General features: G+C 39.9%; 3 protein-coding genes across 3 annotated transcripts in view; all 3 read right to left on the bottom strand.

Moving 5' to 3' along the window:
* Positions 1-15,938, bottom strand: part of LOC132613587 (CMP-sialic acid transporter 3-like) — a 91,242-nt gene that overhangs the window by 25,737 nt on the left and 49,567 nt on the right. The gene's annotated exons all lie outside the window — the stretch shown is intronic.
* On the bottom strand, positions 57-10,356 carry LOC132612670 (stress response protein NST1-like). The gene is made up of 2 exons (XM_060326785.1): positions 9,979-10,356; positions 57-639 (listed from the first exon to the last, which is right to left on the bottom strand). The coding sequence occupies exons 1-2, from the start codon at positions 10,354-10,356 to the stop codon at positions 424-426; spliced, it is 594 nt and encodes a 197-aa protein (XP_060182768.1). The 3' UTR covers positions 57-423.
* Positions 11,034-13,501, bottom strand: LOC132612669 (uncharacterized). The gene is made up of 4 exons (XM_060326784.1): positions 13,124-13,501; positions 12,845-12,906; positions 12,092-12,490; positions 11,034-11,442 (listed from the first exon to the last, which is right to left on the bottom strand). The coding sequence occupies exons 1-4, from the start codon at positions 13,499-13,501 to the stop codon at positions 11,034-11,036; spliced, it is 1,248 nt and encodes a 415-aa protein (XP_060182767.1).

The raw sequence follows: 15,938 nt of genomic DNA, 5'->3' as shown, positions 1-15,938 counted from the left end.
AGATGCAACTGACGTTGAAGTAGGTAAGCAGAGTACTCCAATTGGTTCCACTCTACTTTCAATTACCAAACCTGTAGTTCATGAAATTAAAAATCAAGATTATGACAAAATTTCTTCAAATGTTCCATAATCCCAACAAGCTATTCAGGAAGTTTGACTAATTCAAGTGAAACAAATGAGTAAAAACATCTCCTTTCATCACTCTATGCCATTGGAGTTGTAATGCAGTTACAGAATTGTCAACCAAAATGGGGTTCAAATCCTACAACTCTATCCTAGAAACAAAATGGGGGATAAACCAAAGGACTAAAGTTCATGTAGAGGCCTTGGTAGCAGCATATTTCTTTTTCGAATTTTCAGTCTTTTTGTCAGAATCAGCAGCTTTCCTCTTGTCCAAAATCTTGGAATTTATTCAAAACAGTCCTACCAACAACAGTCGACCAAAATCGTTTGAGGAAGAATAACAATTAAAAGTTGAATAGTATCAACGATAGCCTCAAGTGCTTTTTTCTCCAACTCTTTTTCATCAATCCACATGGAACTTTGCCGTCGAAGAAGATCTTGTTTCTCTTTCTTCTTCTCTGAGAAGTTCTTTTCCCTCATCCTCCAGTATTCAAGCTTTCCCTGTCTTTCTTTAAGCTGCAAACATAATAATTAAGCATGCACGGGATACGTTATTTTTACTATATTGAGAAAATTAGCAAGCAAAGTTATATGCATTTCAGATATACTCAACGCTATAACAGAGTACACTCTTGCTTACAATTGAACTGTATGTATCGTCTCCAAAAAAGGGATGAAAAAAGATCACCAACAATGTTGGCAAAAGTTCGCTTGAGGTGCGTTAAAGCCCTTAAACAAAACACAGAGCCCTAGCCAATTTGCCTCACTTAGGGGGTGTTTTAGTAAACAAGGCTCCAATGCATGTACCTCATCGTGTATGGATCTGTATTGAAGAGGCGGCACTATACAACAAATATAGCTCACAATGTGATAAATTACTATTAAGGAAGGAATCACAATGAATGTATACATGAGTTAGAGGCTCTACATAAACCACCCACGCGTCAAAAGATTATATCAAACATTTGAAAAACTTGTTAGAGGGATAACAACCCCCCTTGCTAACTGTTGAATGTCCAAGTTTGAGTGGCTATAAGATGGAATATGTACAGTTTTAATCTAAACTGAGCGAACATGAGAGCTACAATTAACATTTGATTTGTTTGGATTTGGAGCAAGAACACTAAATTTTTCCAGAAGATTGTTAATTCTAATAGGAGATCCAATTGCATAGATAGACTTCGGGTGGACAATGTGATCATCGAAGATAAGGAGACAATAAAAAGGAAGACACTTGACTTCTTTGAAAAACTGTACACTGAGCAAGAAGACTAGAGGCCTACTATAAATTTCGAAGGAATTGCTTCCATCACAGCAAAGGAAAGCAGTAGCTTAGAAGCAGCTTTTGGAGAGGAGGAAGTGCTAGCAAACATTAATTCATGTGCCCCTGACAAAGCCCCTGGGCCTGATGGTTATACTATGGCCTTTTTCCAGAGTTCTTCGGAATTTATTAAGACAGACTTGTTAGCAGCTATGCAATAGTACCATTAACATTGCTGGATGGTTAAGTCTTGTAATGCTTCCTTCATTGCACTTATCCCTAAGAAAAAAGGGGCATAGGAGCTTAGGAATTACAGACCTATCAGTCTAATTGGAAGTATATACAAGATCATTGCTAAAGTTCTTGCAGGAAGACTGAAGGGAGTGATGGGGAAACTGGTTTCAAGTCAACAGAATGCCTTCATCAAGGGAAGACAAATCACAGATGCCTCACTCATAGCTAATGAGGTGCTTGATTGGCAATTGAAACAAGGCAGTGTTGGATTACTTTGCAAATTAGATGTCGAAAAAGCCTTTGACCAATTGAATTGGTCTTATCTCATATATATGCTCAGACAAATGGGGTTTGATGATAGGTGGATTAAATGGATTCAGTTCAACATTTCTACTATGAAGTATTCGGTTCTAATCAACCGAAGCCTAGTAGGATTTTTCTCTTCACAAAGAGGCCTGAGGCAAGGTGACCCCCTTTCACCTTTTCTGTTCATACTAGCTATGGAAGGGTTGAGTAGAATGTTGAACAAAGCCAAGCAATTGCAATGGCTAAATGGTTTTGATATAGGAAGGGATAGAGCAGTCAACATCTCCCATTTGCTATATGCAGACGACACTTTGGTCTTCTGTGGGGCTGACAGAGAGCAGATCCTCCATCTAAACCTTACTCTACTAATATTTGAAGCAGTTTCAGATCTTCATATAAACATGCTCAAGAGTGTAATTTATTCTGTAAATGAAGTGCAAAATGTTGAGGAACTGGCAAACATACTGGGTTGCAGAACCAGTACTTTTCCAACCACATACTTAGGACTCCCACTAGGGGCTAAATATAAGACAGAGGGCATCTGGAGTAGAGTCATTGAGAAGTTTGAAAAGAGACTTGCTACTTGGCAAATGCAGTACCTATCAATGGGGGGCAGACTAACATTGATTAACAGTGTGCTTGATAGCATCCCAACCTACAGTATGTCACTACATCCCATAACCAGTAAGGCTTTGGAGCAATTGGACAAAACTAGAAGGAATTTCCTTTGGAAAGGGAATAGCACCGACCATAAATTTCATTTGGTGCAGTGGCCAATAGTCTTGTTACCAAAAAAGTTGGGCGGCCTCGGCATTAGAGACTATCACTGCACAACAAAAGTCTACTAATGAAATGGTTATGGAGATACACTCAGGAGAAGCAGAGCCTTTGGAAGGATGTAATTATTGCCAAGCACGGAGCGCTAAACCACTGGTGCTCTCATATCCCAACAGAGCCATATGGGGTTGGTGTCTGGAGAAGCATAAGCAAGTTATGGGAGGAGTTCTCACAACACCAACACTTAGTAGCAGGGAATAGGCAGCATATCAGATTTTAGAGAGACAAATGGTTAGGCAACATCCCTTTAATGGCTGCTTATCCCAACATGTTTCAGTTATCAAGGGAGCCAAACTCTACAGTTCAACAGCGCAGAGAAAGAAATTCATGGAACATCATCCTTAGAAGGAACATACAAGATTGGGAAATGGAGGAGTTGGTAAGCTTACTAGCAACACTTCATAGTGTTGCAATAAATAGTGAAACACCAGACCAACTCAATTGGGGAGAAACAAGGAACATAAAGTTCTCAGTTAAAGCAGCATACAAACTTCTAGACCCACAGAATGAAATTACGGCTCATTGGCCTTGGAAGCTTATATGGAAGATCAAACTGCCCCCTAAGATCAGCTGATTTAGCTGGACTGCACTTCATGAAGCTTGCTTGACTCAAGACAATCTAGCTAGAAGGACGTTTCCGATGGCTAACAGATGGTATATGTGCATGAAGGAAGCAAAAACTCACAACCACTTATTTCTACAGTGTCCAATAGCTGCAAATTTATGTAATATGTTTTTAGTACTTTTTGGACTCAAATAGGTCATGCCTCAGAGTATCAGGGATGTTTTTGTAAGCTGGAGTTGCTGGAGAGTTGATAGTGCCATCAAGAGAGTCTGCAAAACGATACCTGCAGCCATCTGTTGGAGTATCTGGAATGAAAGGAATAGAAGATGCTTTGATGGGATATCAACTACCTACTAATCTTTAAAAGCTAAAAGCCTCATGTTTTTGTATAGCTGGGTTTATTTACCTCCATTAGATTCCCCTGTTACCTTTCTGAACTTTGTCAGCTCCCTGTCCCTTAACTAGCTATATAAAGGAGAGCTGGCCCTTTTGCTATTCTACTTTTGTAACTACTATGCATCTGCTTGATGCCTGCAATGAAATCATTTATCTCATCAAAAAAGAAAAATTACTTGAAGATATTCAAAGCTCAAACCATAGGATACCTAGAACTAGAGGCCTGCAATGCATTAATCGACTTTGCTTATAACACTTCTTGATAACACAATTGCAAGTAAATTGAAGGCATATCCCGTATCCAACAATGTAGTGACATACAAAAAGTGCTTACTATTTACACTCATCCTAAACCAACTGATTGGAACTTCCAATACTTGCATAGACTTTCCTCTCTGATGGAAGTTAATCATTTCTTGAGAAAAACTACCATCACCCAATAGCTACTTCAAGCAGTAAAAATCACAACAACTACTACAACTCAACCTTAACTAGTAAAATGAATCCTGTACATCTATTTTGCTCCATTTGGGCCTATAACATTGTGAGGATTTCCTAGTGGCCGAAGCAGTGGGAGAGTTAACATGAGTTTTGCAGGTACGACAGAACAACAGTTTTGACTCAAACCCTCTATGTGTAGAGAGAGAATGAACAACAAATATCGATAGAGTTAGATGCGTATTTCGAAACCCGTATCCCCAAGTCACTAATTTTTTGAATTAGCCACTTGGTCCAAGAGTTGGAATAATAACCTTGGGACTCAAACTTAAAATCATAATATCAATGAGAGTGGTTGAATTATTGCCATTTGGGTACGCATATTACCTAATCCCTATGTGACGAGAGGTGGCAGGTTCCTGAACTAGTCGATTTGCTTGCAAATTGGCCTGAACCAGTGGATTTGCTTGCAAATTGGCACATCACCGACGACTAGTCCCCGCCATAATTCCCCACTCAACGTGAACCCTTTAGGAACACAAGAAAATAAGCAAGAAACCCACTCTTTCCTTCATACCGAGCACACCCAAATACTAGTAAATAGGGAGAAGAGGAGGCTAGCACTGTGCCTCTCCCACATACAATACAAAACAAATAATTGCATACCATGGTTTTGCGGAACTCTTGTTGAGCCGCTTCTCTTTCCATAGCTTTAGCTTTCTTCTCAGCAGCTTTAGCAACTTTCCTCTCTTCATTAGCAATCCTTAGCGCTTCCTTTTTCGCTTCGTCTTTCCTCATTTTCTCAATCCTCTACACCTCCATTTCATGTATGTACTCTTTCCTAACTTCCCTCACTTTCTTCGCGTATTCACGCCGTAAAAACGCGAGCTTAGCTTCAGCTTCTTTAGGATCTTTAGGTTTTGTCCGTGAATTAAGGTACTTGTTTGCTGGAAGGATCTTCTTGTCATCGTTCTGATGACATTTTACGGTGGTGGAAATTGATCGGAAAAAGGGCTTTAGGGTTTGGCCACGGAGGAGTTTCATTTTTGTGCTTTTTTCGTATGTTGTATGATGGTGAGATGCTGAGATGCACTTTATACGCAATTAGTGTATATTGTCAATTCTGATTCAACTTGTAGAAAAAAATATGAGATAAGGCAGTACTGGATTACTTTGCAAATTAGATGTCGAAAAAGCCTTTGCCAATTGAATTGGTCTTATCTCATATCTATGCTCAGACAAATGGGGTTTGATGATAGGTGGATTAAATGGATTCAGTTCAACATTTCTACTATGAAACCCGTATCCCCAACTCTCTAATTTTTTGAATTAGCCACTTGGTCCAAGAGTTGGAATAATAAACTTGGGACTCAAACTTAAAATCATAATATCAATGAGAGTGGTTGAATTATTGCCATTTGGGTACGCATATTACATAATACCTATGTGACGAGAGGTGGTAGGTTCCTGAACTAGTCGATTTGCTTGCAAATTGGCCTGAACCAGTGGATTTGCTTGCAAATTGGCACATCACCGACGACTAGTCCCCGCCATAATTCCCCACTCAACATGAACCCTTTAGGAACACAAGAAAATAAGCAAGAAAAAACCCACTCTTTCCTTCAAACCGAGCACACCCAAATACGAGTAAATAGGGAGAAGACGAGGCTAGCTCTGTGCCTCTCCCACATACAAGACAAAACAAATAATTGCATACCAGGGTTTTGTGGAACTCTTGTTGAGCAGCTTCTCTTTCCATAGCTTTAGCTTTCTTCTCAGCAGCTTTAGCAACTTTCCTCTCTTCATTAGCAATCCTTTGCGCTTCCTTTTTCGCTTCGTCTTTCCTCATTTTCTCAATCCTCTGCACCTCCATTTCATGTATGTACTCTTTCCTAACTTCCCTCACTTTCTTCGCGTATTCACGCCGTAAAAACGCGAGCTTAGCTTCAGCTTCTTTAGGATCTTTAGGTTTTGTCCATGAATTAAGGTACTTGTTTGCTGGAAGGCTCTTCTTGTCATCGTTGTGATGAGATTTTACGGTGGTGGAAATTTATCGGAAAAAAGGCTTTAGGGTTTGGCCACTGAGGAGTTTCATTTTTGTGCTTTTTTCGTATGTTGTATCGTGGTGAGATGCTGAGATGCAATTTATACGCAATTAGTGTATATTGTCAATTCCGATTCAACTTGTAGAAAAAAATATGAGATAAGGCAGTGCTGGATTACTTTGCAAATTAGATGTCGAAAAAGACTTTGACCAATTGAATTGGTCTTATCTCATATCTATGCTCAGACAAATGGGGTTTGATGATAGGTGGATTAAATGGATTCAGTTCAACATTTCTACTATGAAACCCGTATCCCCAACTCTCTAATTTTTTGAATTAGCCACTTGGTCCAAGAGTTGGAATAATAACCTTGGGACTCAAACTTAAAATCATAATATCAATGAGATTGGTTGAATTATTGCCATTGGGGTACGCATATTACCTAATCCCAATGTGACGAGAGGTGGCAGGTTTCTGAACTAGTCGATTTGCTTGCAAATTGGCCTGAACCAGTGGATTTGCTTGCAAATTGGCACATCACCGACGACTAGTCCCCGCCATAATTCCCCACTAAATATGAACCCTTTAGGAACACAAGAAAATAAGCAAGAAACCCATTCTTTCCTTCATACCGAGCACACCCAAATACTAGTAAATAGGGAGAAGAGGAGGCTAGCACTGTGCCTCTCCCACATACAAGACAAAACAAATAATTGCATACCATGGTTTAGCGAAACTCTTTTTGAGCAGCTTCTCTTTCCATAGCTTTAGCTTTCTTCTCAGCAGCTTTAGCAACTTTCCTCTCTTCATTAGCAATCCTTTGCGCTTCCTTTTTCGCTTCGTCTTTCCTCATTTTCAGCTTCTTTAGGATCTTTAGGTTTTGTCCATGAATTAAGGTACTTGTTTGCTGGAAGGCTCTTCTTGTCATCGTTGTGATGAGATTTTACGGTGGTGGAAATTGATCGGAAAAAGGGCTTTAGGGTTTGGCCACGGAGGAGTTTCATTTTTGTGCTTTTTTCGTATGTTGTATGGTGGTGAGATGCTGAGATGCAATTTATACGCAATTAGTGTATATTGTCAATTCCGATTCAACTTGTAGAAAAAAATATGAGATAAGGCAGTGCTGGATTACTTTGCAAATTAGATGTCGAAAAAGACTTTGACCAATTGAATTGGTCTTATCTCATATCTATGCTCAGACAAATGGGGTTTGATGATAGGTGGATTAAATGGATTCAGTTCAACATTTCTACTATGAAACCCGTATCCCCAACTCTCTAATTTTTTGAATTAGCCACTTGGTCCAAGAGTTGGAATAATAACCTTGGGACTCAAACTTAAAATCATAATATCAATGAGATTGGTTGAATTATTGCCATTGGGGTACGCATATTACCTAATCCCAATGTGACGAGAGGTGGCAGGTTCCTGAACTAGTCGATTTGCTTGCAAATTGGCCTGAACCAGTGGATTTGCTTGCAAATTGGCACATCACCGACGACTAGTCCCCGCCATAATTCCCCACTAAATATGAACCCTTTAGGAACACAAGAAAATAAGCAAGAAACTCATTCTTTCCTTCATACCGAGCACACCCAAATACTAGTAAATAGGGAGAAGAGGAGGCTAGCACTGTGCCTCTCCCACATACAAGACAAAACAAATAATTGCATACCATGGTTTAGCGAAACTCTTTTTGAGCAGCTTCTCTTTCCATAGCTTTAGCTTTCTTCTCAGCAGCTTTAGCAACTTTCCTCTCTTCATTAGCAATCCTTTGCGCTTCCTTTTTCGCTTCGTCTTTCCTCATTTTCTCAAGCCTCTGCACCTCCATTTCATGTATGTACTCTTTCCTAACATCCCTCACTTTCTTCGCGTATTCACGCCGTAAAAACGCGAGCTTAGCTTCAGCTTCTTTAGGATCTTTAGGTTTTGTCCATGAATTAAGGTACTTGTTTGCTGGAAGGCTCTTCTTGTCATCGTTGTGATGAGATTTTACGGTGGTGGAAATTTATCGGAAAAAAGGCTTTAGGGTTTGGCCACGGAGGAGTTTCATTTTTGTGCTTTTTTCGTATGTTGTATCGTGGTGAGATGCTGAGATGCAATTTATACGCAATTAGTGTATATTGTCAATTCCGATTCAACTTGTAGAAAAAAATATGAGATAAGGCAGTGCTGGATTACTTTGCAAATTAGATGTCGAAAAAGACTTTGACCAATTGAATTGGTCTTATCTCATATCTATGCTCAGACAAATGGGGTTTGATGATAGGTGGATTAAATGGATTCAGTTCAACATTTCTACTATGAAACCCGTATCCCCAACTCTCTAATTTTTTGAATTAGCCACTTGGTCCAAGAGTTGGAATAATAACCTTGGGACTCAAACTTAAAATCATAATATCAATGAGATTGGTTGAATTATTGCCATTGGGGTACGCATATTACCTAATCCCAATGTGACGAGAGGTGGCAGGTTCCTGAACTAGTCGATTTGCTTGCAAATTGGCCTGAACCAGTGGATTTGCTTGCAAATTGGCACATCACCGACGACTAGTCCCCGCCATAATTCCCCACTAAATATGAACCCTTTAGGAACACAAGAAAATAAGCAAGAAACCCATTCTTTCCTTCATACCGAGCACACCCAAATACTAGTAAATAGGGAGAAAAGGAGGCTAGCACTGTGCCTCTCCCACATACAAGACAAAACAAATAATTGCATACCATGGTTTAGCGAAACTCTTTTTGAGCAGCTTCTCTTTCCATAGCTTTAGCTTTCTTCTCAGCAGCTTTAGCAACTTTCCTCTCTTCATTAGCAATCCTTTGCGCTTCCTTTTTCGCTTCGTCTTTCCTCATTTTCTCAAGCCTCTGCACCTCCATTTCATGTATGTACTCTTTCCTAACATCCCTCACTTTCTTCGCGTATTCACGCCGTAAAAACGCGAGCTTAGCTTCAGCTTCTTTAGGATCTTTAGGTTTTGTCCATGAATTAAGGTACTTGTTTGCTGGAAGGCTCTTCTTGTCATCGTTGTGATGAGATTTTACGGTGGTGGAAATTGATCGGAAAAACGGCTTTAGGGTTTGGCCACGGAGGAGTTTCATTTTTGTGCTTTTTTCGTATGTTGTATGGTGGTGAGATGCTGAGATGCACTTTATACGCAATTAGTGTATATTGTCAATTCCGATTCAACTTGTAGAAAAAAATATGAGATAAGGCAGTGCTGGATTACTTTGCAAATTAGATGTCGAAAAAGACTTTGACCAATTGAATTGGTCTTATCTCATATCTATGCTCAGACAAATGGGGTTTGATGATAGGTGGATTAAATGGATTCAGTTCAACATTTCTACTATGAAACCCGTATCCCCAACTCTCTAATTTTTTGAATTAGCCACTTGGTCCAAGAGTTGGAATAATAACCTTGGGACTCAAACTTAAAATCATAATATCAATGAGAGTGGTTGAATTATTGCCATTTGGGTACGCATATTACCTAATCCCAATGTGACTAGAGGTGGCAGGTTCCTGAACTAGTCGATTTGCTTGCAAATTGGCCTGAACCAGTGGATTTGCTTGCAAATTGGCACATCACCGACGACTAATCCCCGCCATAATTCCCCACTCAACATGAACCCTTTAGGAACACAAGAAAATAAGCAAGAAACCCATTCTTTCCGTCATACTGAGGACACCCAAATACTAGTAAATAGGGAGAAGAGGAGGCTAGCTCTTTGTCTCTCCCACATACAAGACAAAACAAATAATTGCATACCAGGGTTTTGCGGAACTCTTGTTGAGCAGCTTCTCTTTCCATAGCTTTAGCTTTCTTCTCAGCAGCTTTAGCAACTTTCCTCTCTTCATTAGCAATCCTTTGCGCTTCCTTTTTCGCTTCGTCTTTCCTCATTTTCTCAAGCCTCTGCACCTCCATTTCATGTATGTACTCTTTCCTAACATCCCTCACTTTCTTCGCGTATTCACGCCGTAAAAACGCGAGCTTAGCTTCAGCTTCTTTAGGATCTTTAGGTTTTGTCCATGAATTAAGGTACTTGTTTGCTGGAAGGCTCTTCTTGTCATCGTTGTGATGAGATTTTACGGTGGTGGAAATTGATCGGAAAAAGGGCTTTAGGGTTTGGCCACGGAGGAGTTTCATTTTTGTGCTTTTTTCGTATGTTGTATGGTGGTGAGATGCTGAGATGCACTTTATACGCAATTAGTGTATATTGTCAATTCCGATTCAACTTGTAGAAAAAAATATGAGATAAGGCAGTGCTGGATTACTTTGCAAATTAGATGTCGAAAAAGACTTTGACCAATTGAATTGGTCTTATCTCATATCTATGCTCAGACAAATGGGGTTTGATGATAGGTGGATTAAATGGATTCAGTTCAACATTTCTACTATGAAACCCGTATCCCCAACTCTCTAATTTTTTGAATTAGCCACTTGGTCCAAGAGTTGGAATAATAACCTTGGGACTCAAACTTAAAATCATAATATCAATGAGATTGGTTGAATTATTGCCATTGGGGTACGCATATTACCTAATCCCAATGTGACGAGAGGTGGCAGGTTCCTGAACTAGTCGATTTGCTTGCAAATTGGCCTGAACCAGTGGATTTGCTTGCAAATTGGCACATCACCGACGACTAGTCCCCGCCATAATTCCCCACTAAATATGAACCCTTTAGGAACACAAGAAAATAAGCAAGAAACCCATTCTTTCCTTCATACCGAGCACACCCAAATACTAGTAAATAGGGAGAAGAGGAGGCTAGCACTGTGCCTCTCCCACATACAAGACAAAACAAATAATTGCATACCATGGTTTAGCGTAACTCTTTTTGAGCAGCTTCTCTTTCCATAGCTTTAGCTTTCTTCTCAGCAGCTTTAGCAACTTTCCTCTCTTCATTAGCAATCCTTTGCGCTTCCTTTTTCGCTTCGTCTTTCCTCATTTTCTCAAGCCTCTGCACCTCCATTTCATGTATGTACTCTTTCCTAACATCCCTCACTTTCTTCGCGTATTCACGCCGTAAAAACGCGAGCTTAGCTTCAGCTTCTTTAGGATCTTTAGGTTTTGTCCATGAATTAAGGTACTTGTTTGCTGGAAGGCTCTTCTTGTCATCGTTGTGATGAGATTTACGGTGGTGGAAATTGATCGGAAAAAGGGCTTTAGGGTTTGGCCACGGAGGAGTTTCATTTTTGTGCTTTTTTCGTATGTTGTATGGTGGTGAGATGCTGAGATGCACTTTATACGCAATTAGTGTATATTGTCAATTCCGATTCAACTTGTAGAAAAAAATATGAGATAAGGCAGTGCTGGATTACTTTGCAAATTAGATGTCGAAAAAGACTTTGACCAATTGAATTGGTCTTATCTCATATCTATGCTCAGACAAATGGGGTTTGATGATAGGTGGATTAAATGGATTCAGTTCAACATTTCTACTATGAAACCCGTATCCCCAACTCTCTAATTTTTTGAATTAGCCACTTGGTCCAAGAGTTGGAATAATAACCTTGGGACTCAAACTTAAAATCATAATATCAATGAGATTGGTTGAATTATTGCCATTGGGGTACGCATATTACCTAATCCCAATGTGACGAGAGGTGGCAGGTTCCTGAACTAGTCGATTTGCTTGCAAATTGGCCTGAACCAGTGGATTTGCTTGCAAATTGGCACATCACCGACGACTAGTCCCCGCCATAATTCCCCACTAAATATGAACCCTTTAGGAACACAAGAAAATAAGCAAGAAACCCATTCTTTCCTTCATACCGAGCACACCCAAATACTAGTAAATAGGGAGAAGAGGAGGCTAGCACTGTGCCTCTCCCACATACAAGACAAAACAAATAATTGCATACCATGGTTTAGCGTAACTCTTTTTGAGCAGCTTCTCTTTCCATAGCTTTAGCTTTCTTCTCAGCAGCTTTAGCAACTTTCCTCTCTTCATTAGCAATCCTTTGCGCTTCCTTTTTCGCTTCGTCTTTCCTCATTTTCTCAAGCCTCTGCACCTCCATTTCATGTATGTACTCTTTCCTAACATCCCTCACTTTCTTCGCGTATTCACGCCGTAAAAACGCGAGCTTAGCTTCAGCTTCTTTAGGATCTTTAGGTTTTGTCCATGAATTAAGGTACTTGTTTGCTGGAAGGCTCTTCTTGTCATCGTTGTGATGAGATTTACGGTGGTGGAAATTGATCGGAAAAAGGGCTTTAGGGTTTGGCCACGGAGGAGTTTCATTTTTGTGCTTTTTTCGTATGTTGTATGGTGGTGAGATGCTGAGATGCACTTTATACGCAATTAGTGTATATTGTCAATTCCGATTCAACTTGTAGAAAAAAATATGAGATAAGGCAGTGCTGGATTACTTTGCAAATTAGATGTCGAAAAAGACTTTGACCAATTGAATTGGTCTTATCTCATATCTATGCTCAGACAAATGGGGTTTGATGATAGGTGGATTAAATGGATTCAGTTCAACATTTCTACTATGAAACCCGTATCCCCAACTCTCTAATTTTTTGAATTAGCCACTTGGTCCAAGAGTTGGAATAATAACCTTGGGACTCAAACTTAAAATCATAATATCAATGAGAGTGGTTGAATTATTGCCATTTGGGTACGCATATTACCTAATCCCAATGTGACGAGAGGTGGCAGGTTCCTGAACTAGTCGATTTGCTTGCAAATTGGCCTGAACCAGTGGATTTGCTTGCAAATTGGCACATCACCGACGACTAATCCCCGCCATAATTCCCCACTCAACATGAACCCTTTAGGAACACAAGAAAATAAGCAAGAAACCCACTCTTTCCGTCATACTGAGGACACCCAAATACTAGTAAATAGGGAGAAGAGGAGGCTAGCTCTTTGTCTCTCCCACATACAAGACAAAACAAATAATTGCATACCAGGGTTTTGCGGAACTCTTGTTGAGCAGCTTCTCTTTCCATAGCTTTAGCTTTCTTCTCAGCAGCTTTAGCAACTTTCCTCTCTTCATTAGCAATCCTTTGCGCTTCCTTTTTCGCTTCGTCTTTCCTCATTTTCTCAAGCCTCTGCACCTCCATTTCCTGTATGTACTCTTTCCTAACATCCCTCACTTTCTTCGCGTATTCACGCCGTAAAAACGCGAGCTTAGCTTCAGCTTCTTTAGGATCTTTAGGTTTTGTCCATGAATTAAGGTACTTGTTTGTTGGAAGGCTCTTCTTGTCATCGTTGTGATGAGATTTTACGGTGGTGGAAATTGATCGGAAAAAGGGCTTTAGGGTTTGGCCACGGAGGAGTTTCATTTTTGTGCTTTTTTCGTATGTTGTATGGTGGTGAGATGCTGAGATGCACTTTATACGCAATTAGTGTATATTGTCAATTCCGATTCAACTTGTAGAAAAAAATATGAGATAAGGCAGTCCTGGATTACTTTGCAAATTAGATGTCGAAAAAGCCTTTGACCAATTGAATTGGTCTTATCTCATATCTATGCTCAGACAAATGGGGTTTGATGATAGGTGGATTAAATGGATTCAGTTCAACATTTCTACTATGAAACCCGTATCCCCAACTCTCTAATTTTTTGAATTAGCCACTTGGTCCAAGAGTTGGAATAATAACCTTGGGAATCAAACTTAAAATCATAATATCAATGAGAGTGGTTGAATTATTGCCATTTGGGTACGCATATTACCTAATCCCTATGTGACGAGAGGTGGCAGGTTCCTGAACTAGTCGATTTGCTTGCAAATTGGCCTGAACCAGTGGATTTGCTTGCAAATTGGCACAGCACCGACGACTAGTCCCCGCCATAATTTCCTACTCAACATAAACCCTTTAGGAACACAAGAAAATAAGAAAGAAACTCATTCTTTCCTTCAAACCGAGCACACCCAAATACTAGTAAATAGGGAGAAGAGGAGGCTAGCACTGTGCCTCTCCCACATACAAGACAAAACAAATAATTGCATACCATGGTTTTGCGGAACTCTTGTTGAGCAGCTTCTCTTTCCATAGCTTTAGCTTTCTTCTCAGCAGCTTTAGCAACTTTCCTCTCTTCATTAGCAATCCTTAGCGCTTCCTTTTTCGCTTCGTCTTTCCTCATTTTCTCAATCCTCTGCACCTCCATTTCATGTATGTACTCTTTCCTAACTTCCCTCACTTTCTTCGCGTATTCACGCCGTAAAAACGCGAGCTTAGCTTCAGCTTCTTTAGGATCTTTAGGTTTTGTCCGTGAATTAAGGTACTTGTTTGCTGGAAGGCTCTTTTGTCATCGTTGTGTTGAGATTTTACGGTGGTAGAAATTGATCGAAAAAAGGGCTTTAGGGTTTGGCCACGGAGGAGTTTCATTTTTGTGCTTTTTTCGTATGTTGTATGGTGGTGAGATGCTGAGATGCACTTTATACGCAATTAGTGTATATTGTCAATTCCGATTCAACTTGTAGAAAAAAATATGAGATAAGGCAGTGCTGGATTACTTTGCAAATTAGATGTCGAAAAAGACTTTGACCAATTGAATTGGTCTTATCTCATATCTATGCTCAGACAAATGGGGTTTGATGATAGGTCGATTAAATGGATTCAGTTCAACATTTCTACTATGAAACCCGTATCCCCAACTCTCTAATTTTTTGAATTAGCCACTTGGTCCAAGAGTTGGAATAATAACCTTGGGACTCAAACTTAAAATCATAATATCAATGAGAGTGGTTGAATTATTGCCATTTGGGTACGCATATTACCTAATCCCAATGTGACGAGAGGTGGCAGGTTCCTGAACTAGTCGATTTGCTTGCAAATTGGCCTGAACCAGTGGATTTGCTTGCAAATTGGCACATCACCGACGACTAATCCCCGCCATAATTCCCCACTCAACATGAACCCTTTAGGAACACAAGAAAATAAGCAAGAAACCCACTCTTTCCGTCATACTGAGGACACCCAAATACTAGTAAATAGGGAGAAGAGGAGGCTAGCTCTTTGTCTCTCCCACATACAAGACAAAACAAATAATTGCATACCAGGGTTTTGCGGAACTCTTGTTGAGCAGCTTCTCTTTCCATAGCTTTAGCTTTCTTCTCAGCAGCTTTAGCAACTTTCCTCTCTTCATTAGCAATCCTTTGCGCTTCCTTTTTCGCTTCGTCTTTCCTCATTTTCTCAAGCCTCTGCACCTCCATTTCATGTATGTACTCTTTCCTAACATCCCTCACTTTCTTCGCGTATTCACGCCGTAAAAACGCGAGCTTAGCTTCAGCTTCTTTAGGATCTTTAGGTTTTGTCCATGAATTAAGGTACTTGTTTGTTGGAAGGCTCTTCTTGTCATCGTTGTGATGAGATTTTACGGTGGTGGAAATTGATCGGAAAAAGGGCTTTAGGGTTTGGCCACGGAGGAGTTTCATTTTTGTGCTTTTTTCGTATGTTGTATGGTGGTGAGATGCTGAGATGCACTTTATACGCAATTAGTGTATATTGTCAATTCCGATTCAACTTGTAGAAAAAAATATGAGATAAGGCAGTACTGGATTACTTTGCAAATTAGATGTCGAAAAAGCCTTTGACCAATTGAATTGGTCTTATCTCATATCTATGCTCAGACAAATGGGGTTTGATGATAGGTGGATTAAATGGATTCAGTTCAACATTTCTACTATGAAACCCGTATCCCCAACTCTCTAATTTTTTGAATTAGCCACTTGGTCCAAGAGTTGGAATAATAACCTTGGGAATCAAACTTAAAAT

The sequence above is a fragment of the Lycium barbarum genome, chromosome 10, assembly GCF_019175385.1.
Source record: "Lycium barbarum isolate Lr01 chromosome 10, ASM1917538v2, whole genome shotgun sequence".
Taxonomy (NCBI): Eukaryota; Viridiplantae; Streptophyta; class Magnoliopsida; order Solanales; family Solanaceae; genus Lycium; species Lycium barbarum.
This window is presented reverse-complemented; position numbering and strand designations above follow the sequence as displayed.

Coding starts and splice junctions, on each gene's coding strand:
- LOC132612669 (XM_060326784.1), bottom strand. CDS start 13,501: ATGAAACTCCTCCGTGGCCAAACCCTAAAGCCCTTTTTCCGATCAATT. Junction 12,907..13,123: donor AAGAGTTCCGCAAAACCCTG/GTATGCAATTAT, acceptor CCACTGGTTCAG/GCCAATTTGCAAGCAAATCG. Junction 11,443..12,091: donor AGAGAAGCTGCTCAAAAAGA/GTTACGCTAAAC, acceptor AGTGCATCTCAG/CATCTCACCACCATACAACA.
- LOC132612670 (XM_060326785.1), bottom strand. CDS start 10,356: ATGAAACTCCTCCGTGGCCAAACCCTAAAGCCCTTTTTCCGATCAATT. Junction 640..9,978: donor AAGAGTTCCGCAAAACCCTG/GTATGCAATTAT, acceptor TTATGTTTGCAG/CTTAAAGAAAGACAGGGAAA.